The 26,752-nt window shown below is 39.6% G+C and overlaps 1 protein-coding gene across 3 annotated transcripts in view; it reads left to right on the top strand.

The window, feature by feature from the left end:
• mcf2l2 (MCF.2 cell line derived transforming sequence-like 2) overlaps positions 1 to 26,752 on the top strand; it is a 390,224-nt gene that overhangs the window by 261,850 nt on the left and 101,622 nt on the right. For all 3 annotated transcript variants that reach the window (XM_072572454.1, XM_072572457.1, XM_072572456.1), the window contains exons 17-20: positions 8,755 to 8,870; positions 20,246 to 20,315; positions 21,411 to 21,503; positions 24,194 to 24,286. In XM_072572454.1, the coding sequence (XP_072428555.1) occupies positions 8,755 to 8,870; positions 20,246 to 20,315; positions 21,411 to 21,503; positions 24,194 to 24,286 (372 nt within the window). The remainder of the gene's footprint in view (positions 1 to 8,754; positions 8,871 to 20,245; positions 20,316 to 21,410; positions 21,504 to 24,193; positions 24,287 to 26,752) is intronic.

The raw sequence follows: 26,752 nt of genomic DNA, 5'->3' as shown, positions 1-26,752 counted from the left end.
TTGAGGAGTTTTGTTTGTCTCGTTGTTTCATTTGGAAAGGATATATATAGGTTAGGTGTGTAAAGGACATATTGAAATGCAGCCTGTTGCAGAAGAAGAAATTAATTTTGACTACAGTAGTTTTCACTATCAGTGGTGACATGAAAATGTAAATTTCATGTGAGCAGGAACTCTGGGACCTTTATTAGTATCGAAAATTTCTTGATTGTGCAGCCCTCAGGCACCTTTAAATGCACAGGAGATTATGTGCTCCACATACCCATTTTTTGAAAGAAGAGAAGATGCCGCAAGTGTCCATACAAACATGTCAAAAAGTGGCATTTGGGTCCACTTAATTGTGGGGAAAGCCATGAGTCTGTCTGCCTGTAGCAGGAAACCAACGCCTGTGCCCCCCATTTGCGATTGCATCAGTGGTAGGAAGTCTCCACCGTGAGAAAATAGACTGGGAGCCAAATGACATCAATTATGCCTAAGCCCACTCTAATTTATTGATGGTTCAGGACTAAATGGGTGTTGTACAGACTTTCTGCATCTCCAAAAAGGTACCCAACACACCCTACGTGGTTTTATAGTGACCTACTGAGGGCAAGGGTGAGAATATGAGAGGGTCTCTCATTGTCTGACGAGTAGTCAGCCCAAATGAGAAAGGAAAGGGTGCCACTGAGAGCCAACCCATGCCCTTACCTCCAAGCACCCTGCTGATTCTATTATTATGACATCTTCTCTGTGACCCCCATCCTGCCCTCACTCACCTGTAGTTCAGGCAGCTTTTGCCCGAAACGTCGATTTCGCTGCTCGTTGGATGCTGCCTGAACTGCTGTGCTTTTCCAGCACCACTAATACAGTATTTGGTTTTCAGCATCTGCAGTCATTGTTTTTACCTCACTCACCTGTGCCCAGTGATCCAGCAACAATCCTAGTGAAGTCCTTGAAGATTACTGGCAACAGTTCTCACTGCCAGCGGAGCTGCTGCATAAAGAGCTGCTGGTCCCTGATTAACTGGAAGATCTTGGCAAGTGGGATTTCTGTGTGTGGCAGATTTCTACACATAATTCCAGTGAAGGCATTATGCTGGCTATTCAGGGCTAACAAACACTAAGATCATAGAAAGTGTAACAGTCCACTTTTAAACCATAAATCATTGCTATCAGCTTATTTGTCAGCCTTATTCACAGCTGGAAGGAGAAGATAGCAGCCTTGGTGGAGCCACCGAACAGGATTTATGAGCATACCACAGACTAATGCAGCATTCCATGCCCAATTAGTAAAAGATTAATGAACATATAGCTGGTATAAATGATGTGATTGTTGAACTCTGCAGGAAATATTAATCATAAAGTATCAGAAAGATCTTCCCCCATTTCATTATAATTCATCACCAAATAGTTAGCTGGAGGAAGGAGGAGGAGTTATACAGAGGGTAACACTATCCTCAGGACCAGGAGGTCAGATCTCAGAGATCTTGTCAAATTGCTCTGGTGATTTAGGTGACACGAGCAAAGTATTTTGATGGTTGTAAATCTGAAATATAAATATGAGAGTACTCAGCAGCGTCAACATTTAAGGTTAATGATCTTGTAGTTGGAGTAATAGAGTCATAGAGTCATACAGCAGGGAAGCAGACCCTTTGGCCAACTCATCCATGCTGACAAGGCATCCCAATCTGACCTAGTCACACTTAGAGTCATAGAGATGTACAGCATGGAAACAGACTCTTCAGTCCAACTCGTCCATGCCGACCAGATATCCCAACCCAATCTAGTCCTGCTTGCCAGCACCTGGCTCATATCCCTTTAAAGCCTTCAACCAACTTAAGTGCCTTCCCCATAGGTTCACTAGAAGATCTCTCCTCAAGCAGACCTTGTCCAGGATTTATGTTCACCACCTGAGAAATTGTGGATTTACTCGAATGCTTTTCTTGTCAACAGCTGCCACTACTTTGTTGAACCTTTGGATAATGATTAAGTGTACTTGAACATAAAGAGTCAACGTGCAATACTTCCTGCCATGGTTCCAGGAATCTGGGGTCACTTTAAATTATTGAATGTTTTAAATAGCACAGAAACAATTCTCACTGCCCCGAGTGGTGTAACAATTAAGTTCCTTCCTTGCTAAGGTCAGCAGATCTTTCAATTCTTGACTGAGTCAGCAATGTAATTCAGTAATGATCAAAAGTCCTATATGTTACCAGAGCTAAAAGCACAATAGGAATTTTCAGGGGGATTGAGTTGTATGTAAATCTAAAGCCAAGGATCAAGGTAGCTGTAGGTTCCAATGTGTCTGACCTTGAGCAGGTGGCTTTTATCTTCAGTTTCCATTCAGTATTAATATGCTATTTAGGTCAACAAGACAGAACTTAAATGATTTAGTTTTCAGTTTCCAGTGAATCATCAATGTGGAAATTGAAACTATAATCTATTTAACTATTTTTCATATATATGAATATTGAATTGTGATTCAATCTAGGCCATTAAAAAGTCAATGTGATATTTATGGGCAGAACTTTACCAGCTTCATGGTGGCCCAACTGAAGTGCTGGGTGTAGATGAGGGCGGAGGTAAAATGGTAAAAGCCTGTGTTGAGTCAGGTCTCTGATACTGTGCCACCACTGACAGTTTTATGAGATGAGTGATGGCTGGTTTACTGGCTGACACAACACTGATGACCAAGTAATTAAGATTATTAAAAAAAATAAAAGTCTGATATTCATAGAATCCCTGTAGCATGGAAGGAGACCATTCAGCCCATTGAGTTTGCACTGACATTCCAAAGAGCATCCCACCCTCCTATCCTATCCCCGTAACCCCCATATTTATCATTGCTAATCCACCTAGCCCTACACACTATAGACAATTTAGCATGATCATTCTACCTAATCTGCGCATCTTTGGACTATGGGAGCAAACCAGAACACCCAGCAGAAATCCACAGAGACAGAGGAAGAGACACAGACAGTTGCCCAAGGTTGGAATCAAACACAGGTACCTGGTGCTGTGAGGTAGCAGCGCTAACCATTGAGCCACACTATGAGGCCATTTGTTGAAGAAGTAACACTAGTGAGTTTTGAGTGATTGCAGGGAGTGGTGAAGTTGATGCGCGTGTGGCAGATTTCTATATACAATGATAAAGTTGCGTAATTGTGACAGATTTCATTAAAAACCAGATAAGCTATGAGTAACTACACTTTTAACACTGCTTGGAGATAGTTTTCAAAGTATAGGCCATCCAAATCTTTCAGAGGAACAGAAAAAACAGACAGCAGAAATTTTGGAAGTCTTGAGGGCACATTTTGGACACTAAATGAACTTAATCTTTGAGTGGTTTGAATTTACTACTAAAGCCCAACGTATAAAGCGTCTCCTGATTGTAATAGGCATGGGAGATGACTGAAAGAGGATAACCTTAATCTCAGGAAAGCCATCTATTTATTAAGAAGTGCAGATAAATTAGAGCAATTAAAGGATATTCATAGCGGAATAGAACAGGTCTTGCATTATGCTGATAAACATTTCAGGCTGAAAAGGCAGAAATTTCAGAGAAAAGGCAGGATGCAATTCCTACAAATGTCAAGATACAAAGGAAAATAAGTCATGTCCAGCATAGGGACAAGAAGCTAAATCATTTTGTACATAAGTTTGGCTAGAGGGAAAGACAACAAGAAGGTAGAGGTGACTTCTAAAGAGGTACGAACTAAAGATTCTGACAAATCATTGTCCAAACTATGGTAGCTTTAAAAAGGCAAGTAGAGAGAAAGCAGGGAATTATAGACGAGTGAGAGTCTGACGACAGTAATGGGGAAGATGCTAGAATCCATTTATCAAGGATTTTATAGCAGAGAAATTTGAAAACATTCAAAGAATCAAACACAGTCAGCATGGATTTACAAAAAGGAAATCATGCTTGACAAATCTACTGAAATTATTTGATCAAGAGTATTGGGACAGATAGAAAATTGGTTAGCAGACAGGAATCAAAGAGTAGGAATAAATGCTGACTATCAAACAATGCTTTTCTGAATAATCATAAATCCTGTCTCTCAGAATCCCTTCCAATAATTTGCCTACCACTGGTCTGTAATTCCCAGGGTTATCCCATTCTCTTTCTTGAACAAGGGAATAACATTTGCCACCATCTAATCATCTGGTACTACTCCAGTGAACAGTGAAGATGCAAACATCATCACCAAAGGTGCAGCAATCTCTTCCCTCGCTTCCTGTATTAACGTTGGGTATATCCCATCTGGCCCATATCATCATGTATTCAAAATAGAAATATTGGAGGCAGGGAATTTCTGATTTGTAGCAAACCACACTGTTTTCTAATACCAGCTTTGATTTAGACACCTAAACATGAGCAATTCAGAATGGAAACAATAAGAAACAATCTGATACATGTTGAATGAGATTTCTAAAAAGTTGTTTTTGGGATGCTGACAACATCAACATGATAGTACTTATTACCCATGCCTCGTTGCCTTGAGGCATTTAGTGTCAAATATGTTTCAAAGCTGGCAAACGTAGGCCAGACTAAATTCCATTTCCTGTGGGAATTTAATCATCATCTAACCTACTCTATTCCATTTTCATCCATATGTTTATCCAATGACCATTTAAATGTCCTTAAACTCAGCAAGTCTACTACTGTTGCAGGCAGTGCGTTCCACACCCCTACTACTCTCTGAGTATAGAAACTACCTCTGACAGCCCTCCTATATCTATCACCCCTCAAAGCTATGTCCCCTCATGCTAGCCATCACCATCCGAGGAAAAAGGCTCACACTGGCCAATCTATCTAATTATCTTATATGTCTCAATTACATCACCTCTCAACCTTCTTCTCTCTAACGAAAACAGCCGTAAGTACCTCAACCTTTCCTCATAAGACCTTCATTCCATACGAGGAAACATCCTGATAAATCTCCTCTGAACCCTTTCCAAAGCTTCCACATCCTTCCTATAATGCGGTGAACTGTGTGCAATACTCCAAGTGTGGCCTTGCCAGTTTTGTACAGCAGCAGCATGACTTCATGGCTCCTAAACTCAATCCCTGTACCTATAAAAGCTAATAAAAGAAACAGATCCTTCATCCAACCATTCCGTGCCAACCATAATTCCAAAGCAAACTAGTCCCACCTGCCTGGTCCTGACCCATATCCCTCCAAATCTTTTCTATTCATGTACTTATCCAAATATCTTTTACACATTGTAACTGTACCCGCATCCACCGATTCCTCTGGAAGTTCATTCCACACATGAACTACTCTGTCAAAAAAAATTACACCTCTTGTCTTTTTAAATCTCTTTACTTGTGGGCGGCATGGTGGCACAGTGGTTAGCACTGCTGCCTCACAGCACCAGAGACCTGGGTTTAATTCCCACCTCAGGCAACTGTCTGTGTGGAGTTTGCACATTCTCCCTGTGTCTGCATTGGTTTCCTCCAGGTGCTCCGGTTTCCTCCCACAATCCAAAAATGAGCAGGTTAGGTGAATTGGCCATGCTAAATTGCCCATAGTGTTAGGTGAAGGGGAATTAGGTATGGGTCAATGGGCTGAGAAGTGGCAGATTGAGTTTAATTCAGATAAACGCGAGGTGCTGCATTTTGGGAAAACAGGACTTATACACTTAATGGTAAGGTCCTATGGAGTGTTGCTAAATAAAGAGACCTTGGAGTGCAGGTTCATAGCTCCTTGAAAGTGGAGTCACAGATAGATAGGATAGTGAAGAAGGCATTTGGTATGCATTCCTTTATTGGTCAGAGTATTGAGTACAGGAGTTGGGAGGTCACGTCGCAGCTGTACAGGACACTGGTTAGGCCACTGTTGGAATATTGCATGCAATTCTGGTCTCCTTCCTATTGGAAAGATGTTGTGAAACTTGAAAGGGTTCAGAAAAGATTTACAAGGATGTTGCCAGGGTTGGAGGATTTGAGCTATAGGGAGAGGCTGAACAAGCTGGGGCTGTTTTCCCTGGAGGTCAGAGGCTGAGGGGTGACCTGATAGAGGTTTACAAAATTATGAGGGGCATGGATAGGATAAATAGACAAAGTCTTTTCCCTGGGGTCGTGGAGTCCAGAACTAGATGGCATAGGTTTAGGGTGAGAGGGGAAAGATATAAAAGAGACCTAAGGGGCAACGTTTTCATGCAGAGGGTGGTACGTGTATGGAATGAGCTGCCAGAGGATGTGGTGGAGGCTGGTACAATTGCAACATTTAAGAGGCATTTGGATGGGTATATGAATAGGAAGGGTTTGGAGAGATATGGGCCGGGTGCTGGCAGGTGGGACTAGATCGGGTTGGGATATCTGGTCGGCATGGATGGGTTGGACCGAAGGGTCTGCTTCCATGCTGTACATCTCTATGACTCTATGACTCTAAATGTAGGGGAATGGGTCTGGGTGGTTTGCTCTTCGGAGGATCAGTGTGGGCTTGTTGGGCCGAAGGGCCTGTTTCCCTACTGTAAGTAATCTACTCACACCTTAAAAATATACTCTTTGGTCTTGAAATCCCCCACCCTAGGGAAAGACACCAATACCATAACCATACTTATACCCCTCATGGTTTTATAAACCTTGATAAGGTCACTCCTCAACCTCCTAAACTCCAGTAGAAAAGGTACCAGCTTTTCTTTATAACTCAAACCTTCCATACCCAGCAACTCCCTGGTAAATCTCATACGAACCCTCTCCAGTTTAATAATAACCTTCCTATAACATGGTGACCAGAACTGGACACAGTATTCCAGAAGCGGCCTCACCAATGTCCTGTACAACCTCAACGTGACATCCCAACTCCCATACTCAAAGATCTGAGCGATGATAGCAAGCATGCTAAATGCCTTCTTAACCACCTCATCTATATGTGACACAACACATCTTCCATCATGAAACCTTCTCCCCCTCCCCAGAAGGGTCAAAGTTCAGAGCACAAAGCGGCTCCTCAGCCCATCATTCGTGTCTTTGGCCTCGACACTGAAGTGAAAATAATCCAAGGGGACTCAGTCAATCTGGGGCTTCATGTGTTTCAAAGTCAGTCTGCAATCATTATTTCAGCATTATCCACAAAGCCAACTTCCTCAGTCTGGTCACCGAAGACAGAACAAAAGTCATGCTGAATCGTGCAATTTATGACTCAGTTTACCATGGCCTCCCCCACCCAGTGTTCAATTTTAGGTACCACATTTTAGGAATGGTGTGGTTTACAAGGACAATACCAATGGTAAAGAGACACCAGCTACAGGTCAAGTCTGGCCGAGTTCATCTTGTATGCCTTACAGCGTCAAGACACACAGCACAGATGTAGGCACAACATCAAGGGCCGAAGGGTCTGTACTGCGCTGTAATGTTCTATGTTCTATCTACGCTGCTTATGGTAGTAGTATGTCAGATTACATTGTCTTTTATTGGTATCAAAACACATTTATGACTAAGATTAGAGAATGCACTGTCGCTTTTGTATTCACAACAAAAATATAAATGCTCTGCTCATTATCAAAATGGCTAATTATATACTTTACTGATATTAAGTTTCAAATTTATAAAGGAAGTATAAAACAATTTTCTTTAATAATCCACAAACTGATCTGTTGTGATCACAGGACTCATTCAGTAAAGGTGTAAAGCTAACTAACAGAAAATTTAAAATAAGGAAGAATAAGTATTTATCCTTATAAGTAAATCCATGCAAGCGCACAGATACCAGTTCAAGAAAAACAAACAAATATTTTTAGAGATTGATTTTTCAAAAGAAACTATAGCTAATAAATTTTAATTTTTGAAGGAGAGAAGGAAAGACGTAAAATGTTCAATGACTTTCACTTTGCATCCTGGCACACATAGAAGGATGCCACTAAACACAGGCAGTTCTTACTGGGACCTTTGCACTTACCATCTTTCAGGGATTGTCATAAATTCAAAAGCTTCATAGGACAACAGCTGCTTCAGAATTTCAGCTCCCATACTCAGCTCTAAAAAGTTTTCATAGAATTCCTGCAGCATCGAAGCAGGGCATTCAGCCCACCAAATCCACACCAACCCTCCAAAGAGTATCCCACCCAGACCCATTCCCATCCCCCTAATCCCACATTTCTCCTGGCTATTCCACCTAGTCTGCATGTTCTGGATACTATGGGCAATTTAGTAGGGCCAATCCACCTAACTTACATGTCTTTGAACTGTGGGAAGAAACCCATGCAGACACAGGGAAAATGTACAAACTCCATCCAGTCACCCAAGGGTGGAATCAAACCCAGGTCCCTAGCACTGTGAGGCAGCAGTGCTAATCACTCAGCCACCAAGCCACCCACAGAAAAGCCAAAAATGAAGTGGTAACATCTCTCTCTCTCTCTCTCAGGAGGTAGAATCATAATCAATTGCTAAACAATATCCAAAACTATGTCAGAAATCCTAGCTGATGATTTCTAGTGAAAAGTCCAAGCAAGTAATTTAAACCACCTGACTTCCATGAATTGTCTTTAAAATTTGTCCCAATGTCCTTTTTGGTTAGCCCTTTTTAAAAAGGACAGTCATGGTATACCTTCTTAATTTTTCTCAAATGATCCAATCTTCAAACAAAAAATTTATATTGAAATATTTTTCTAACAGCACAATTTATCACATTTACTAAATTTTGTATATTGGATTTGAACTTAAACCTCTGGATTAGTTTTAGAGGCCATTTTCATGGCATAGGGCAAAATACCCATTACATACTTTAAAACTGTTATTGATAAATAATTCATTACATTACTTCCTTTACAGGGTTATGCTACTGAAATGGATAATCAAGAGCTGTCTCCTCTGATCCCTGGTGCACTTAAGAACAAAAAAGAAATCCTGTTTGGAAATCTTCCAGAAATCTATGATTTTCACAATAGGTGATCATATTTTTCATATCAATTTCTCATATTACTATATTGATGACAACAATTTTTCTGTTTATTCTTTCATGGGATGTGGGCATTGTTGGTAAGGTCAGAATTTGTTTCCTATCCCTAAATACCCTTGACTGTGTAACTTGTTAAACAGTTTCAGACGGGTTGAGAGTCAGCCACTTTGCTGTGACTGTTGTCTTCCATGTTGGCTGGAGCAGGTAAGAGTGGTAGATTTCCTTCTATCAAGGACCTTAGTGAATCAGATGGGTTTTGACAACAATTGACTTTAGTTTCATGGTCACCATCATTTTGACTAAATTCAGATTTATTGACTAAATTTACGTTCCACCATTTGGTAGGATTTGAACCTTGTGACCTCAAGAGCACGAATCAGGATTTTAGTTTTACTACTGTTACCTCTATGCCATTAACTGTTATTTGGTTTTATTCATGTTATTGAGTTAATCTCAATATACTGAATAAATTTGGAAACCAGACACATACAGTTTATTTTTACAGTGAAATATATGTCCATAATAATAAATTACTTCTGACTTTGATTTAGTTAAATTAGAACTTGTAAAAAATAGATTAAAGATCTATGGTCTGAGTTAGTGATTTGATACAGATTTCTGAGATGGATAAGTTGCCATTTTTAATTTCCAGCTGCTACAATGCTGCTTCTAGGCAAACCTTTCAAAGAGACTACATTTAAGAGAGTGGAGGCAAAAACGTTTTACAGAGAGACAAGAGGTTTTGGAACGAATTATTGTTTGCATTCAAGTAACTTATTGGGAAAATGCAATGGTAGACAAGGAATCTCGTTCCCAATTCAACTTCAGATTCTAAATTTCTAATAGAACACATAATCACAAATAATTTCCTAGAGCAGTTTTATTATAAATTATTCCAAATTAATTGACTTCTTCAAGTGTAATAAAACACTGCATTCCTTTCCACTTCTCAAAGTTACTTGCTACATTTGTTTTTGCACCTGAGATATTGTACAACAGAGTATTAAAAAGGAAAGAGAAAGGGATATTTTAAAAAATATTATGACCATTGTTGTTCTATGTTATCAAGCTAATACAATATGAGTTTTACATAAAGATAATTTAAACTGGAGATCTCAATGGATTCTCAGTAAATAGTTGAAACTTAATATTTGTCTCGAATTATAATCCTGAATCAAAGCAAATTTCTGATATTTTTATTATCATTTATTTAATTCCATGTTAGCACAATCAAAGTAAACTTCACTCTGTTCTTTCAATTTGCTATGCCATGACTGTTTTGCAGTATACTATAAACGACCACTGCTAATTTTCAGAATTTGTTTTTCATGCTTTATGCCTGATTTATTTTTATATTAAAGGCAATTATTGGACATTTTAGGCTAAACCTTCTTTTTGTCTGAATTTCCTTTGAAATCTGGAAGTAGTGATACATAACCAATCAATGTAAATCAATTTTATGTTCCGATTGAACAGAACATGGATATGAGGTATTGTAAGGCAAGTTAATTAGTGCCTTGCTCTTAAAGATTAATGTGTGGTGTAATGTGTACTATAATGCATATTGACATATTGGGAATATCATATAATGCTAAGCAACTGATGAAATAGTGTTTGTTTGTTCAGATTACTGTGCTGCAAGTAACAATGCTTAAGTCTGTGCGAATTACATTCCAAGGAACTCAGACAAGACAAATAGCAGCAGCAGACTGAAGCAGTGTTTCTGAACTCCAGAAATTGGACATTTTTAGAGTCAGTATATCAGTTTTGCAAGCTATATACAACTTACACTAAATGTCCAACACTAAACCAGACCAGTTGATCTAATAGTTCATATTAATGTTGACGTTCCAAGTGAACGTTCTCCTACGCCTGTTCATCTAACCCATTAATATAACCTTTCATTTTCTTCTCATTTTCTTTATAAACTTAAATGAATCTATGCTATTCAGCTCAAATACACCTTTCAGCAGTAAATTCATGTTCTAGCTGCTCTCAGAGTAAAGAAATATCACCTAAATTCCCATTTGGATTTATTAGTAGCTTTCATGAATTAAAATTCTAGCTTTGGTCTTTCTTAAATGGAAAGACATTTAAATTATCAGAAACTTTTAGAATCTATGACTTCTGTCAGGCTAACCTTCCAAGTTCATTTTTCTTTAAGACAAGAGCTCCAACCAGTTCACACTTTTTGGATACTCTAACATTCCATTTCTGGTATCATCCTTATAATTCATTTTTCACAAATTTTCCAGTGCCTCTAAATCTCTTCCATAATATGAAGAACATAACTGATCAATAGTCTAAATATACTGTAACCATGAGTAATCAAGACCAAGGTCTTTCAGTTCAGAAAGTCATACTGAACACAAAAGATTTAATCTTATTTTTACTCCAATTATGCTGCCAGATCTGTTGAGTTTTCTCCAGAATTTTTGTGTTTATTTCAGATTTCCACCACCTGCAGTATTTTATTTTTATACTCTAGCCAGCATTTTATACAATTTTGGCATAACATCTCTGCTTTTCAATACTCTCTCACTAAAAATGAATCCTAGCATTTTGTCTTTTTTATGAGCTGATTGATCTGTGTCTTGCCTTTCTGTGATTCATGTTCTTTTTTCCTAAATATCCTTGCTCCTCATTCCATTTAGACTTTTCTTATTCAAAATTGTATTGTAAGTTTTTATCCTTCCTTCCTCACACTTAATCATGTTGAAACTCATTTGCCAATTTCTTACTTCTTGGAATTCACCACAGTTTTCCTCAGCATCAAGTGCACCCATTAATTGTTTCCATGCAAAAAGTTTGAAGCTGTATAATTAATTCATGAATTCAAATAACCTACAGAAATTGTATACAAAACGGTCCAGCACCATTATTGCTTCAAACAGTTTTTTCCAAATGCACAAACAGCAGTGTATTTAAGTTTCTGGCATGGTTTTTATATGGCTACAGACGCAGAGTAATTTAAAAGGGTAAACTTCACTGTTCTTTCACTGTTGCTATGTCAAAGGCCTGATGCCCATTCGAACAACAGTGTGGATGTAACTATATAACATGGACTGTTGCAGTTCAAGAAGACAACCCTACCACCTACTTCTCAATGGCAATTAGAAATGGGAAATAAATGCCAGTTTAGTCGGCAATACCCAAGACATACTGGGCTATGAACCACGTGCTGGAAATTGGGATTAGAATAGCTAGGTGATTGTTTTTGACTGATGCCGACCCAATAGGCTGAAGTGTCTTTTTCTGTGTTGTAGACCTGTATGAATCTATGAATCTATAAGTGAACAAATACATTCAAAGATTTGTGGATGGCCTGTAATGAGTCTTTCATGTTGCTGCAGAGGAGTGTATTTTCAAGGAACATTGCTCAATACTGATCTTTACCTAATCCTACTTCTCATCTTTTTCCAGACTGAGCGGTTACTCTCAAACCTTTTTCTATGTTCTGTTTGTTGCCAGATTTCTATTGACTTGGCTCCTGTCCCAGGTTCCACAAACTCTGAGTTTAGTTAAAAATTTACTATGTATTACCATATTGGGACCTGATGAAAATTCATTTTCTGACCTTTATATACTAATATATTACCAACTAAATTACTTTGTTAGCTCTTTCTGTTATTTACATCAATTGCACTACCCTTATCAACACTTCTAGAACTGGCTACAATGCAGCATTGTCAGATAATTCTGAACAAAGGTCAGTCTTCTTTCCAATAAGGAACGGTGGTTAAAATGTCAACCGAATACAAAGAATCAAATTTCAAGAATTACTATGATATTACAAAATTTTACTTTATTTAGAACATAACTTAATAAAAAATGAATAATTGCACAATACAGCGATATAATTTATGTTTACAAAGCTCTGAATATTTCACATTCAATGAATTAAAGTATAGCTAAGACACTGTTGAAAAGAAAAGAAGAAATTTCATTTATATCAACTCTTCCAAAATTTTTGTATATCCAAAGCACTTCACAGCCAAAGAAATACTGTTAGAATAGTCATTGCTGTAATGGCAACAGACCTGCATTCAGCTGGAATGGCAGCAATGAGACAGTGACCAAGTAAGATGTTTAAGTGATTAAGAAATAACTGTTGGCAACAGAAGGACTCTGAGAGGTTACCTACCTGGAAAGGTTAAGCTAAGACTCTTCAGTCTCAGAAAGGAAAAGTTGAAGGGTGACTTGATGGACATCTGTGGGACTGCTAATCTTTTAATATTTATTGATGACCAGAAATGGTCATAATTTCCAAGTTTGGTTATGACACAAACTCAAAAATGTTATTAATATTGAAGAGTATAGTAGTAGTCATTCTAATCCAAGGAGCCAATTAATGAAGAACATAACTGGAGCCAAATGTGATGCAGTTTATTAGCATCTATTGATAATTGCAGATGACAAGCAAGCACATACGTAAACAGAACAAATTTTAAACCAGTGCCTCTTTATAGCAACACAAGTGATGTGTTTAATCATGTCTGCCCTCGGTCTATGATTAAACACAATTAATTGATTGGAGGGTGGCAAATGTTATTCCCTTGTTCAAGAAAGAGAAAAGGGATAATCCTGGGAATTATAGACTAGTCAGTCTCATGTCTCTGGTGGGTAAAATATTGGAGAGCATTCTGAGAAACAGGATTTATGATTACTTCGAAAATCATAGGTTGATTAGAGATAGTCAGCATTGCTTTGTGAAGGACAGGTCATGCCTCACCAGCCTTATTGAATTCTTTGAGGATGTGACAAAACACATTGATGAAGGTAGAGCAATGGACTTGGTGTATATGGATTTCATCAATGCTTTTGATAAGGTTCTCCATGGTAGGCTCATTCAGAAAGTAAGGAAGCATGGGATACAGAGAAATCTGGCTGTCTGGATACAAAATTGGCTCGCCCATAGAAGACAGAGGGTGGCAGTACTTGGAAAGTATTCAGCCTGGAGCTCGGTGACCAATGGTGTTTCACAGGGATCGGTTCTCTGACCTCTGCTCTTTATGATTTTTATAAATGACTTGGATGAGGAAGTGGAAGGATGGGTTAGTAAGTTTGCCGATGACACAAAGGTTAGTGGAGTTGTGGAAAGTATGGAGGGCTGCTGTAGGTTGCAATGGGAGCTTGACAACATCGAGGGTCTAAGGGCCTGTGGTGTGCTGTACTGTTCTATGTTCTATGTTAATAGTGATTCAATACACAATCTCCAGGAGGCCATAGATTGATGAAATAGGCTGTCAAATAGCATGGGGAATTTAATGCAGAAAGGTTTAAAATGATTTAAATTTTGTAGGAAGAGAGAGGAGAAGCAATATTAATAGTTTTGGAGAGATTGCAGAGAAATCAGGTGATAGATTTATGGGTGGGGCTAAACAATCTTGAAGGTGGCAGTAAAAATTGAGAAGGTTTTTGAAAAGTGTAAAGACTGTATCTTTTTATTCGGCTGCACTTTGAATGTGGACAAGAATGGGAAAAAAGACTTTAAAAACAAGGATTATGGAATGAATTGCTGCACTTTTGCAAAGTAAGTCACTGAAACTCATTGTTCGTGATGTTTGATCTGCTGCTTTATTCAACCTGTGGGGAAGTTGGTTACAGATGTATTGGCACCAATATGTGTACAAAGTGAAGTTTGGCCAGCAACAAATAACTAATTGGATCATGGAGTTGTGACCAGCTGTGCCTGATAAAAAAAAATCTGCTTGCCAACAACTATTTGGTTGCTCCTAGATAATTGAACAGCTTGTGGATGCAAACAGTATTGCTAGAATCCCTTGAAATTTCGGAAAAGGAAGTGATGTGTCTTTCTATCCAGTAAAATACATAAAGCCTGAAGAAAGCCCATTTATTCTCACTTATCCATTTTGCAAGCTGTTGCTTTTAACCAATATGTCAAAGACTTCATGATGTGTGAACCAGTCACTCTGTGCCCCCAGCAAGGGCATGTTAATTACTAGGAGAAAAGAGATCGAGAAGTGGCAAGTCTTGTCAAGCCAAAAGGATCGCATCAGTAAACCCTGCATACAGACGCCACTGATCTGCCTTACCACAATTTGTTTTCCGCTACTCATAATTTTTATTTGTCTGCCTGTGTCTCTGTGTATGTGTGTGTCAGGTAAGTTTTATAGATTCCACTTATCTTGGCCAGATGGCTAAGGCTGACATTTTTTTTTCTCTGAAGGACTCTAATGAACCAGATGGGTTTTCACAACAATCCATGGTAGAAGTCATAGTCACCACTACTAGCTTTACATTTCAGGTTTATCAATTTAAGTTAAATTCCAGCAGCTGCCAGGGTGGGATTTGGATCAATGGCTCCAAAGTATTGAGCTGAGCATCTGGGCCACTAGTGCAGTGACACTACCGCTGGGTGAGAAATCAAGCAATTCTGTCCTTGATTGCAAAGTGGGTGCATACCTCCACTATGTGAACAGTTCAAAAAAGATCAGCACCACTTTTTCAAGGACAATTAGTGACCAAGCAATAAATACTGGATTTGCCACCAATAGTAAATCCCAGGAAAGAATAAAAGAAACATACTAAAAAATAAATGAATCATTGTTCTTAGCAATTAATTCATGATTATCATATTTTCATTGTTAATAATCACCTGTCTTCTCAGTTTCTCCAACTCTTCCATTTTTAATTGCAACAAGAAATTTGAGGAGGTCATGAATTTCTTCTTCACTAAGATTGTTGCTATCTATTTACCTTCCTCTGTAGCTTCCTCATTTTTCCACAAATCAACAATTCTGTCCCTTGCTGAGTTTTGAACCTATGTCTAATATTTCTTTTTTATTTCTCTTTAGACGCCTCTTGTTGGTGTTTTTATGATAGTCACTTCATATGCTCTTGACCCCAAACCTGCTAAACTATTGACCATTCATATTTTTATCCTTGTCCCAAGGTGGTTAATATCGAAAATGATCCACAGACGCAACTGCAAACTCCTATCATTTTCTCTGCAGTATCTTTGATTGCATTATCATCTCCTGAATCTGTGGCCACTATTTGCTTAATTCCAAGTTTGAACCTGTCCAGTCAGATTTCAACTGAATTAATCAGACATGTAGAGGTATGAAACAAGGAAAGGATATTAATTTATCAGAGTCAGAACATGCACATGTTCAGCATGTGCTATAACATGATTATGTAAATGTTCATGCTTGCAGCATTGACAGTAATTTGGGACAGGATACCTCCTACACTTTATAGTACCCAATCAAAGTCACTAATGTCAAATGGTGCCATCATCAAGGATATCCCTGAGTGGGCACAGGATATTCTGAAGTGGAAGGGTGAACAGCCAAGGTTGTGGTCCACCTTGGAACTAACAACATAGGCAGAAAGAGATGAGCTCCTGCAAAGGGAGTTAGGTAGAAAGTTGAAAAGTATGACCTCCATGTTTGTAATCTCAGAGTTACTTCCTGTGCCATGAGCCAGTAAGGCTGGGAGTAGGAAAATAGCACTGTTGAATACGTGGCTAAAGAGGTGGTGTAGGAGGGAAGGCTTCAGGTATGTGGATCGTTGGGATGTCTTCCATGTCAGGTGGGACCTGTATGAGAAGGATGTGTTGCACCTAAACTGGAGAGGCACCAATATCCGAGCAGATTTTTACCAGTGTCACTCGGGAGTGTTTAAACTAGTGTAACAAGGGCATGGGAATCAGAGCAGTATGTTGGCAAATAAAATGACCAAGGAAGAGTCAGAGACTAGGCCAGTGAATCTAAGAGGAAGAACAAACAGGAAGAGGTTACTGAACATGGACTGGTGATCTGAGGTGTATATGGTTTGATGCCAGAGGTATGACTGGTAAAACAGTTGGACTTAAAGCTTGGATTAATTCAGATATCTATGATGTTGTAGCTATTACAGAGATTTGGTTTAGGGAGGGAAATGAATGGCAGATTAATGTTCCAGGATTTAGATATTTCAGGTGAGATAGAAAAGGATGTAAAAGAGGTGGAGGAGTTGTGTTACCGATCAGGGAGAATACCACAGCTGTACTGAGGGAGGATACCTTGGAGTGTTCATCCAGCAAGGCCATATGGAGCTCAGGAACAGGAAAGGTGAAATCAGTTTGGTTGGATTGTCCTACAGGCTTTCCAACAGCCAAAAGGTAATAGAGGAATAGATATATGGATAGATTATGGAAATATCTAAAGACAATAGGGTTGTTGTGGTGGGTCATTTTTAATTCCCTTATATTGATAAGAACTCACTTTTTGCCAGAGGTTTGGATATGAGGGAGTTTGTTGTGTGAGTCCAGGACGGGTTTTTGAAACAATATGTAAATATCCAACGGGAGAAAAGGCCATACTTGACTTGGTATTGCTTGAAATTTTAATGGGGGTGGTGGGGGTGGGGGTGGAGGTTTGGGAACAATGATCATAATTCCATAAGTTTTAAGTGACATATGGATAAGGATTAGAGTAGTCTTCAGGTGAAAGTACTAAATTGGGGTATAGGCTAACTACCACAATATTAGGCAGGAAATGGGGACTGTGGATTGGATACAACTGTTTGAGGATAAATCCATACGTGGCAAGTGTGAACTTTTTGAAGGCCAGTTGATTAGATGTTCCAATGAAAATGAAAGATAAGGATGGCAAGATTCAGGAACCTTAGAGGACAGGAGAAATTAAGAGCTTCATCAAAAAGAAAAAGGAGGCATTCCCAAACCTCCACCCCCACCACCCCCATTAAAATTTCAAGCACATTCCCCAATACCAAGTCAAGTGTGGCCTTTTCTCCCGTTGTATATTTACATATTGTTTCAAAAACCCGTCCTGAACTCATATAACAAACTCCCTCATATCCAAACCTCTGGCAAAAAGTGAGTTCTCATCAATATAAGGGAATTAAAAATGACCCACCACAACAACCCTATTGTCTTTAGATATTTCCATAATCTACCCATATATCTATTCCTCTATTACCTTTTGGCTGTTGGAAAGCCTGTAGGACAATCCAACCAAACTGATTTCACCTTTCCTGTTCCTGAGCTCCATATGGCCTTGCTGGATGAACACTCCAAGGTATCCTTCCTCAGTACAGCTGTGATATTCTCTCTTATCAAAAAGAAAAAGGAGGCATTCATAAGGTTTAGGAAAATGAAGAGAACCAAAGTCCTCGAAGAGTACGATCGCAGGAAATAAGTCAAACAAAGAATTAGGAGGGCTAAAGTGAGTCATGAAGTGTCTTAGGCAAACAGGATTAAGGAAAATCCCAAGTATATATATAAGTAAATATATATAATACTTATAATACATAAGTTAAAAAAAAGGTAGTTGGGGAAAAAGTGTATCCATTCAAGGATAAAGGAGAATCTTTATGCGTAAAACCAGGGGAAGTAGTGAGGTCCTTTGCATCATTGTTCACAAAGGAGAAGGACATGGTGGATAATGAATCTCAGGAAGGGAATGTTGATATTCTAGGGTATGTCAATATAAAAAAGGAAGTGGTGTTGAGTGTTCTGAAAAGTATTAGGGTAGACAAATCTCCAGGACTTGATGTCGTCCATTGCAGAATGCTGAAGGACATGAGGGAGGAAATTGTTGGGGCGTTGTGCAAAATCGTAGTATCTTCTTACATTATGGGAGAGATCCCAGAAGACTGGAGAATGGCCAATGTTTTTCCTTTGTTTAAAAAGGGTAACAGAGATAGTCTGGGAATTTGGAGGCTGGTGAGCCTTATATCAATGGTTAGGGAAATTATTAGAGAAGATTCTTAGGGATAGGATTTAGTTACATTTGAAAAATATGGACTTTTATCAGCAATAGGCAACATGGCTCCACATGTGATGTGGAAGGTTGTGTCTCACAAACTTTGTTGAGTTTTTTTGAGAAAGTGACAAATATTATTGATGAGGGCAAGGTAAAAAATGTTATGTATATGGACTTAAAAAAGGCTGATACAAAGGTGAAGTCACATGGGTTCCATAGTGAGCTGGCAAGATGAATAAAGAACTGGCTTCGTCTTAGAAAACAAACATTAACAGTGGAAGGATGTTTTTTTGACTGAAGATCTGTGACCAGTGGTGTTCTGCAGAGATCAGCACTGGTGCCCCTACTATATAAATATGATTTGGAGGAGAATGTGGGCAGACAGAATAGTAAGTTCGGGGACACAAAGATTGGAGGAACTGCTGACAATGAGGAGAATTGTCAGTTGATTCAGGATGTAGGTAGGCTGGAGACTTGGACAGAGAAATGACAGATGGTGTTTAATCTGGACAAATGTGAGGTGATGCAGTTTTGGAGATCTAATGCAGAGGGAAGTGTACAATAAACAGCAGAATCCTACATATCATTAATATACAGACGGATGTAGGTATACAGGTCCACAGTTCTCTGAAAGTGGCAACACATGGATAAGGTGGTCAAGAAGACATATAGCATGCTTATCTTCATTGGTCAGGGCATAGAGTATAAAATTTGGCAAGACATGTTGCAGCTGTGCAGAACTTTAGTTGGTCCACAATTGGAATATTGTGTACAGTTATGGTCACCATACTACCAGAAGGGTTTGGAGATTATGGACAGGAACAGAAGTAGTTTACCAGGACATTGCCTGGTTTGTGCAGCATTAGCTATGAGGAGAGATTGGACAAATTTGGTTTGTTTTCACTTGAATGTCAGAGGATGAGGAGTGACCTGTTGCACATTTACAAAATTATGAGGCATGGACAGAATGGATAGCCAGAGTCTTTTTCCCAATGTAGAAATGTCACTTACTAAGGGATGTAAGTTTTAGATAATTCAAAGGAAATGTGAGAGGCACATTTTTTACAAAGAAGGTTGTAAGCGCCTGGAAGGTTTTGCTAAAGGAGGTGGTGGATGCAGATACAATAGCAACATCTAAGTGTCATCTTGACAGATATATGAATAGGTAGGGAATTGAAGTATCCCTGTACAGCAAAAGTTTTTTAGTTTAGAAAGGCATCATGTATCACTGCAGTCTTGATAGGTTGAAGGGCCTGCTCCTGTGTTTTACTGTTTTTTTGTACTATTCTGGGTAATAGAATCAGTGCAGTTGTGATATGCTGAAAGGCCTCCTTCTGAGCTGTAACAATACTATAATTCAATGAATGAAAATCAAGCAGATTCAACAAAAAGCATGGGCATACAATCCACTTCACTCGACTACCTCCAAAGCATGAAGAAAATCAATAATACAAATGGAAAGTGCTGGGGAAACTCAGCAGATCAGGTAGCACCTATGGAGAGAGAAGCATCTCAAGTCCAATATGACTCTTCTTTGGATCTGAAGGGAGGTGGAAACATGAATTCAGTAAATTCTATAATGATATTTCTCTCAAGTTTTTATTAAATTATATACTTTTTTATTTTTAAGGATATTCCTTAAAGAGCTTGAAAATTGCATGGAGACCCCTGAACTTGTAGGAAAATGTTTTTTAAAAAGGGTAAGTAAATCTCTTCCATTGCCACCTCTTAACTAGGACTTCTGAGAAAACTAATGAAAACTTTGAACATGTAGAAAACTGACTTCAGAGCTTAAAAATGTGTTGCTGGAAAAGCACAGCAGGTCAGGCAGCATCAAAGGAGCAGGAGAATCGACGTTTTGGGCATTAGCTCTTCTTCATGCCCAAAGCGTCGATTCTTCTGCTAGCTCTAGGTCCAAAACTCAAAGTGACCAATTCTCAAAATGCTGGGTCTCCATCTCTTTGGATCATTCAGGGGTTTTGAGACTTCCTGTGAGGGGCAGGGTAGAAACAGCACCCACAACAGGTGAAGTCAAAATCTAAATAGTTTAAATGAGGCAGGAGCTGATGACATGGTCCTTCACATCACATTATGTGAGGTGGATGGATAGAATTACAAAGAGAAGCCTTTGTGTCTTTTCTAGTGATTTTCAGATCTGAATACCTTGGTGTTGTTTTTGTCCAGCAAAGCCCAAAGACCTGATGATGATAACCACCATCACCATTGAAGCCCTCTTAGGTTTGCAGGGATGGGAAGAGGAGCAAAATTTTCTCCCATGTCCTGTAAAGAGTCTTTTGGCCACACCAGCTCTGGCCTTGCTACTCCTTTCCCACGCTATTACTGCTTGTGAAGCCTCCCCAAACACGAACCATGTCAAGAGTTGTTGCCTGATATTAGTGAAGCCCAGGGCTCAACTTTGGTCAGAGTGAGCAAGTTTCTATGCACTGGCCTTAATGCAGTATCACTTAATTTGAAGAAATTTGACTGGATCGGACAGTAGTTAATCACACATTAGAAACTGCAACTCTCAAGGAAGAATACAAAAATATCTTGTGCATCATAGGGAATCAGGAACCATGAAAATCTAGTGAAAGGTGATTTACAAAATCACCCAAGTCCCGCAATTAGTTGTAAATATTTATATCTATGCTTCTCTTGGTTTCTAAGTCATTGTACACCACTAAGGTGTAAACCAATAAAATTAAACTAATTGTGTACTTATATTTTTCGATTCTATCTTTCAAACAGTTGTTTCCATTTTTATTATCAAACAAGTCTCTAACTTTTTTCAACAGAAAGAAGAATTACAAATTTATGAAAAATATTGTCAAAATAAACCACGTTCAGAGGCTATCTGGCGACAGTGTGGAGACTGCCAATTCTTTCAGGTGCAATTTTTATGTTTTCAAATTTTCCAGATAGTTTGTTGGTAGGTATTTTATAATGTAGAGCAGATTGATATATGTGATAGCAAATGCAGCAGAAAAATCTTGGCAGCCATCCTGTTGGTTTTGTAATGTTGTCTAATATTCCTACTTCCTTTCTCTGTCAGGGATGTTGCCTATACCTCCCTCTGTAACATTTCTTAGCTCTATGATACTTCCTGAATTCTTCTGGCCTTTTGTGCCAAATGTTTTCACCATTGTAACTCAACCTAAACTCTTATATTTTCTCCCTAAACTCCTCTGCCTTTGTTCTCCTTCCCTAATTTAAAGCTCCCTTTAAACGAGCTTTTTGCTCAGGTTCTGGTCATCACATTTAATTTATCAAACTTTGGCTTATTTTTGTTCGATTACATCGAGGAAGTGGGAAAAATGTGGTAAGAATGAAAATGTTTGAGAAAAGATTTCCCAATTTTCATCTCAAGCCAAAAATGGCAACTTCAGAATCTTACCATTGAGCATCAACAATCTTATCTCCATAATACTTGTGTCTCATTAAAGTTCCAATATCCTTCATGTACACACAGCTTCTAATTCTCCCTCCTTCAGGTGCCTTCAGGCCTGGAGGTTCCATGCCTGCTGAGAGTCTCCTGCATCAATGCACGTTCACCCTCCCTGACATGAACTGTTGTGGGTTTTGGGATCACAAGCAGGGTGGACTTGAAGGGGTCAGGAATCATTAGAAGTTCCTGTGAAGAAACTGTTTGGGTCCTGTTTGTCACTGCTGCCCTATCTGTGCTTTTATGCATCTCCCTGCCTTCCTGAGCAACTGGGGCACTAGGAATTTGATCAAATACCTAGGACATTGTACCTAAGACAGTGCTGGAAATGGTGACTTTTCGCTGTCCTCATGTGTCTCTGTACTTGAGTACATATGACAATAACCTTAATTCTAATTCTAATACTGGAATTCCAGAGATTCCATTGTTACATCGGATGCAGACGGCTGAATCTCGCTTTTTTTTTGGCTAAGTCTCAGTTCCATTGAGATTTTTGGAGGATTTTTTGCCACAAGGTCTCGTTGTATTTTATCAAACTTGCCTCATGAATGACCTACCCAACCTTATGGCACCCTTTTGCCTGATTCTAGCCCGATTTTATCACGTGCCATTCCCAGAACAGCTCGTTACTGCCCAAGACGTACTGGAATTGTCCAGCATCCCTGATGCCACCACCATTTGTGAAAGGCCAGTCACCCAGACAAGCATTGTTCATCTGGAGCTGTCTTCACATTTATCTCTGATGTAGCAGACAAAGGAAATTTGGCACCCAATTTTGTGAGCAGGAACTTTGAGATCCTGTTGTAGAGGTGGGGGCGTCCTTTTCTTCAGGTCCAGCAGTAGAGGCAACGGCCCCAGATCTGTTCAGTTTGATGCAAAGTTGCCAAATAGGCTGGTGCAGTCTCAGCCATATGGAGGAATACACAGCAATGTAAGAAGAAGGTCAACGATGTTCTCCACCCCGCCACCAATCTTCTTTCCAATATCTCACACTCATTATATCTCTCCTACTAGACTTCCTCCCAGGAAGGCTCATGCAGTACCAGTCTCCTTATTGCCTGCAATATCTTCATTCATTTGCTGTTACCCAACACAACAGCAGACACTACGAACTCTGCAGGAATTATGCACTGCCTGGAACTAATTTAAAAGATGCAGCAAGTTGCTGTTGGCATGGAGATAGGTTTGTTGTACATTCCAATTTCATGCCGTACCCCACATTGTTCAGGCGCCTGTAAAGATTCCACCTGTAGAATTTGCAGAAATTACAAAGATGAAATGTTGACATATTTAAGCACTGATTATAGCTGAATGTAATCCTTCTTAGATATGAATACAATTGATATAATTGGATATCAAATATAATCCCCCTATGTCTCTCCTGATTGAGTTCAATGGTAAATCTCTCTCTGTTGTAATTTCATATTGCTTTTGTCCCAACCCCTTCCATTTCCTTTATTGATGACACTTTATATAATTTCTATTAATTTTCTATAACTCTACCTTTTCTTAACCTAGCAACATGCCCACTTGCCTTTCAGAACCTTTGCAAACTGATTGTCAATTCACGTGTCCTTTGGCTTTCAATTCACAACATCCAGATAAGAGTGACCAATTTCCTTCTCAAAAAAGATGTTAGTGAACCAAATGAGTTTTTAGGATAATTTTGTAATTACATGGTCACAAAGACTGATACCACCTTTGTATTCTGTGTTTACTTAATGAACTACTTGAGATTGAATTTAAGTTTTTGGATTATTAGTTCAAATTCTGTATTAGTAGCCCAGTAAAATGCACTCCATTCCTATATCATGAGACAAGGATAACTCCAGACTCAAGTCATCCATCAGCAACTGCCTATTCAAAAGCTCTAGCCCTTTCACCATCACCTCAACTGCACAGGCTTTTCAGAGAAACATTTCAAAGTTGCCAATTTCTCAGGCAGATTTATTTTTGAATCCTTTTCCTCTGAATTTTTATATTGCTTCTTTAAATTGTGTCTCTGGATCCAGTAGGTTTCTGCTTTATATAATCGGTTATTTGCATGTGAAAGAACTGGGGCAGTATTTAATACAAAAAGACTTCCTTAAAGGTTGCTAGGATTGAAAGCTTTGTTATCTGGTGTTTTCTTTCCAGGAGTGCCAACGTAAATTGGATCATAAACTCTCACTGGATGCTTATCTGCTGAAACCTGTCCAAAGGATTACAAAGTATCAACTTCTTCTAAAGGTAATGAGGCTTCTTGATAAAGAGCTGCCTTTAGACTGTTTGAAGGTTTTATTCTCAAAGTATATTTCTCAATATTTTGGATAATTTTAATATCACAGGGACCATGCCTATGATTTTGAAAAGGGTAATGAAAATTTGAAAATTTTTACATCAACAAAATTAGTTCACCTTCTTCCAGTATGAAAATGTCTCATTTAGTGATATCCTACTGCACAGATAGAAAATTGATGTGTCAAATGTCTTCCACTATGGGTTGAATCTTATATCTTTTTCAGCTAAGTCCAAGTTGCAACAAGCTTCTTCAAGGGTTTATTGCTCCAAGACCTAGCAAGATTTCTTGCTTTATCTCATTATTTAGCTACTGCACCCCTATGGCACTTTGCACTTCCAATTCCCACTCATTTTACCATGCACCATTCCCAGAACCACTTGCCACTTCCGAAACACCAACACTCTTGCGCCCACATCATGTGTAAAAGCAAATTGTGCACCTGGACACACAGTAGCATTCTGAAGCTGTTCTTTCAAGGACTGAGCGTGAACATGTTGGAGAAGGGGAAGATGACACAGTGAGTCTCCGACAGAGACCTGGATATTCTGGTGGATAGGATGGACCAGAGACAAAGAATTCTCTTCTTAGGAGAGTGGCAGAAGAGGCTGAGCCATCAGATCCTGGCAGTCTGGTCAGAGGTTGCTTCCTGGGGACGCGGAGGAACAGTTAGCAATGCAGAAACCAAGTCAATGATCTTCTTGTTCCACCAGGTAAGTGTCACACGCTTCTCTCTGCCACTTCATACTCACTCCATCTCTGTAGCTGCATCCATTCCCCACCAAGACTTGTGGGTTCTGCCATTCTCACTATTGCATACCTTCCATCACTCACTCCTCCTCCAAACCTCCTACACCACTAACCCTGCATGGTCTGTCTGCTGCCTCCCCTTCACAACACCTCATCACCTTCCCCTCACTTGCACCAGCACTAATAGCTGTGCCAGCCAATTCCATCTCATTCATCCTTCCCATTTTCTTATTACCCCATAACAGGATGGAGTGAACACATATGGGTGGTGTGCTGCCCAACATCTGGGTGCTCACCCCCCTACAAAAAGAGAATTTTGGCCTTGCACAAGACTGGGACTCAAGCTATGGGCATGCAGAAATGGGCAGGCATTCATGTCCCACCAAATGAGTAAGTACCACATTTCATTCCACTGCAACTCTCCTGTTAACCATGCTATCAGTCTCATTCATTGCACACTACTTCTAAATGTTGACCATGACTCCTTCTTTCTCGTATTCTGCAGATTCCACCAGCCTGCCCAAGACCTCTGTGAAGAAATGCCCAGCTTCAGCAGAAGGGTCTTTCTGGACATCTGAGAATAAGAATACCAGACCTCAGAGGAAGCATTGGCAAGGCTATCTCCTGCACCCCATCCACCAGCTCAGATACTTACACCTGGGGGGTACCATAAGCACAGAGAGCATGAGTACACAGTCTGGTGAGTACCTCACAGCAACAGGTGCACAGCTGGCTAAGGAAGAAATGGCCTAAACAGCTGACACATGGATCTGTGGCAGAAAACAGGCAACATCAGGGATGAGAGGATTCTATTGTGTCAACAATCAGGGATTTCATCCACATGCATCGAGAGGAACAGGAACAGCAGACAGATTTGTGGGATGCAATGGTCCTTGTTGCCCAAAAGCTGCAGTAGTGCAGTGAGTGATGATAACCATCTGCCTGCCTCCATGGAAAGGTTGGTGGCTGCCATGGGCAGTCAGGTCCAGCACCCTCAGGGTAAATTGGAGATGTACATATACCTCCACTCTAAAGTCTCACCCATTGGTACCCAGGATCAAGAAAATGGTGATGGGGGTCCTGGTTTAGGTGTCCCTTCTTCATAAGGACACAGTGCAGTGCCAGGAAGCACCCAGCAGGAGGTGGAACCATACACATAGGTCCTTCTGCACTTTCTACTTGAGATACTTCAGAGGTGGCCAGGCCCTGCATCTCTCCCATTACACTACCTGTCTCCCTTCCTCTGATCCTTGGAAGTCCAAGCTAACGAGCGTCACCTACAGGAAACTCTTGACGCATCTGACCTGTGTTGACACAAGAATCTCTGGGGACATGCCACCAAATCTCCAATATCAACAGACTCCACAGCAAACAGACTCCCTTCACCCCAGCTGTGAAACCAAGGAATATACTAAGGTGTAGTGAGATGGAGAGAAGAAGAAGATGACCTATTTGAGAACATTCTGGTGGCACTGATGAAAAAGGCCTGTATATCACTTTCAGTTTATGCATAAATATTTCTGATGTTAACTTGCATGTGTTGGTAAGTCTCTCTGTGTAGGCACTAATTGCATCTTCAACCATCTGGCAGTGCTTCATGGCCATAGACATGGGTCCATTGATGGAGGTCTGCACTGAGAGCTAACTGCATTGTCTGGAAGCAGGGG

Source organism: Chiloscyllium punctatum, chromosome 6 (assembly GCF_047496795.1).
Source record: "Chiloscyllium punctatum isolate Juve2018m chromosome 6, sChiPun1.3, whole genome shotgun sequence".
In the NCBI taxonomy this organism is placed as follows: Eukaryota; Metazoa; Chordata; class Chondrichthyes; order Orectolobiformes; family Hemiscylliidae; genus Chiloscyllium; species Chiloscyllium punctatum.
Note: the sequence above shows the minus strand (reverse complement) of the source record. Positions and strands in the feature narration are given on the sequence as shown.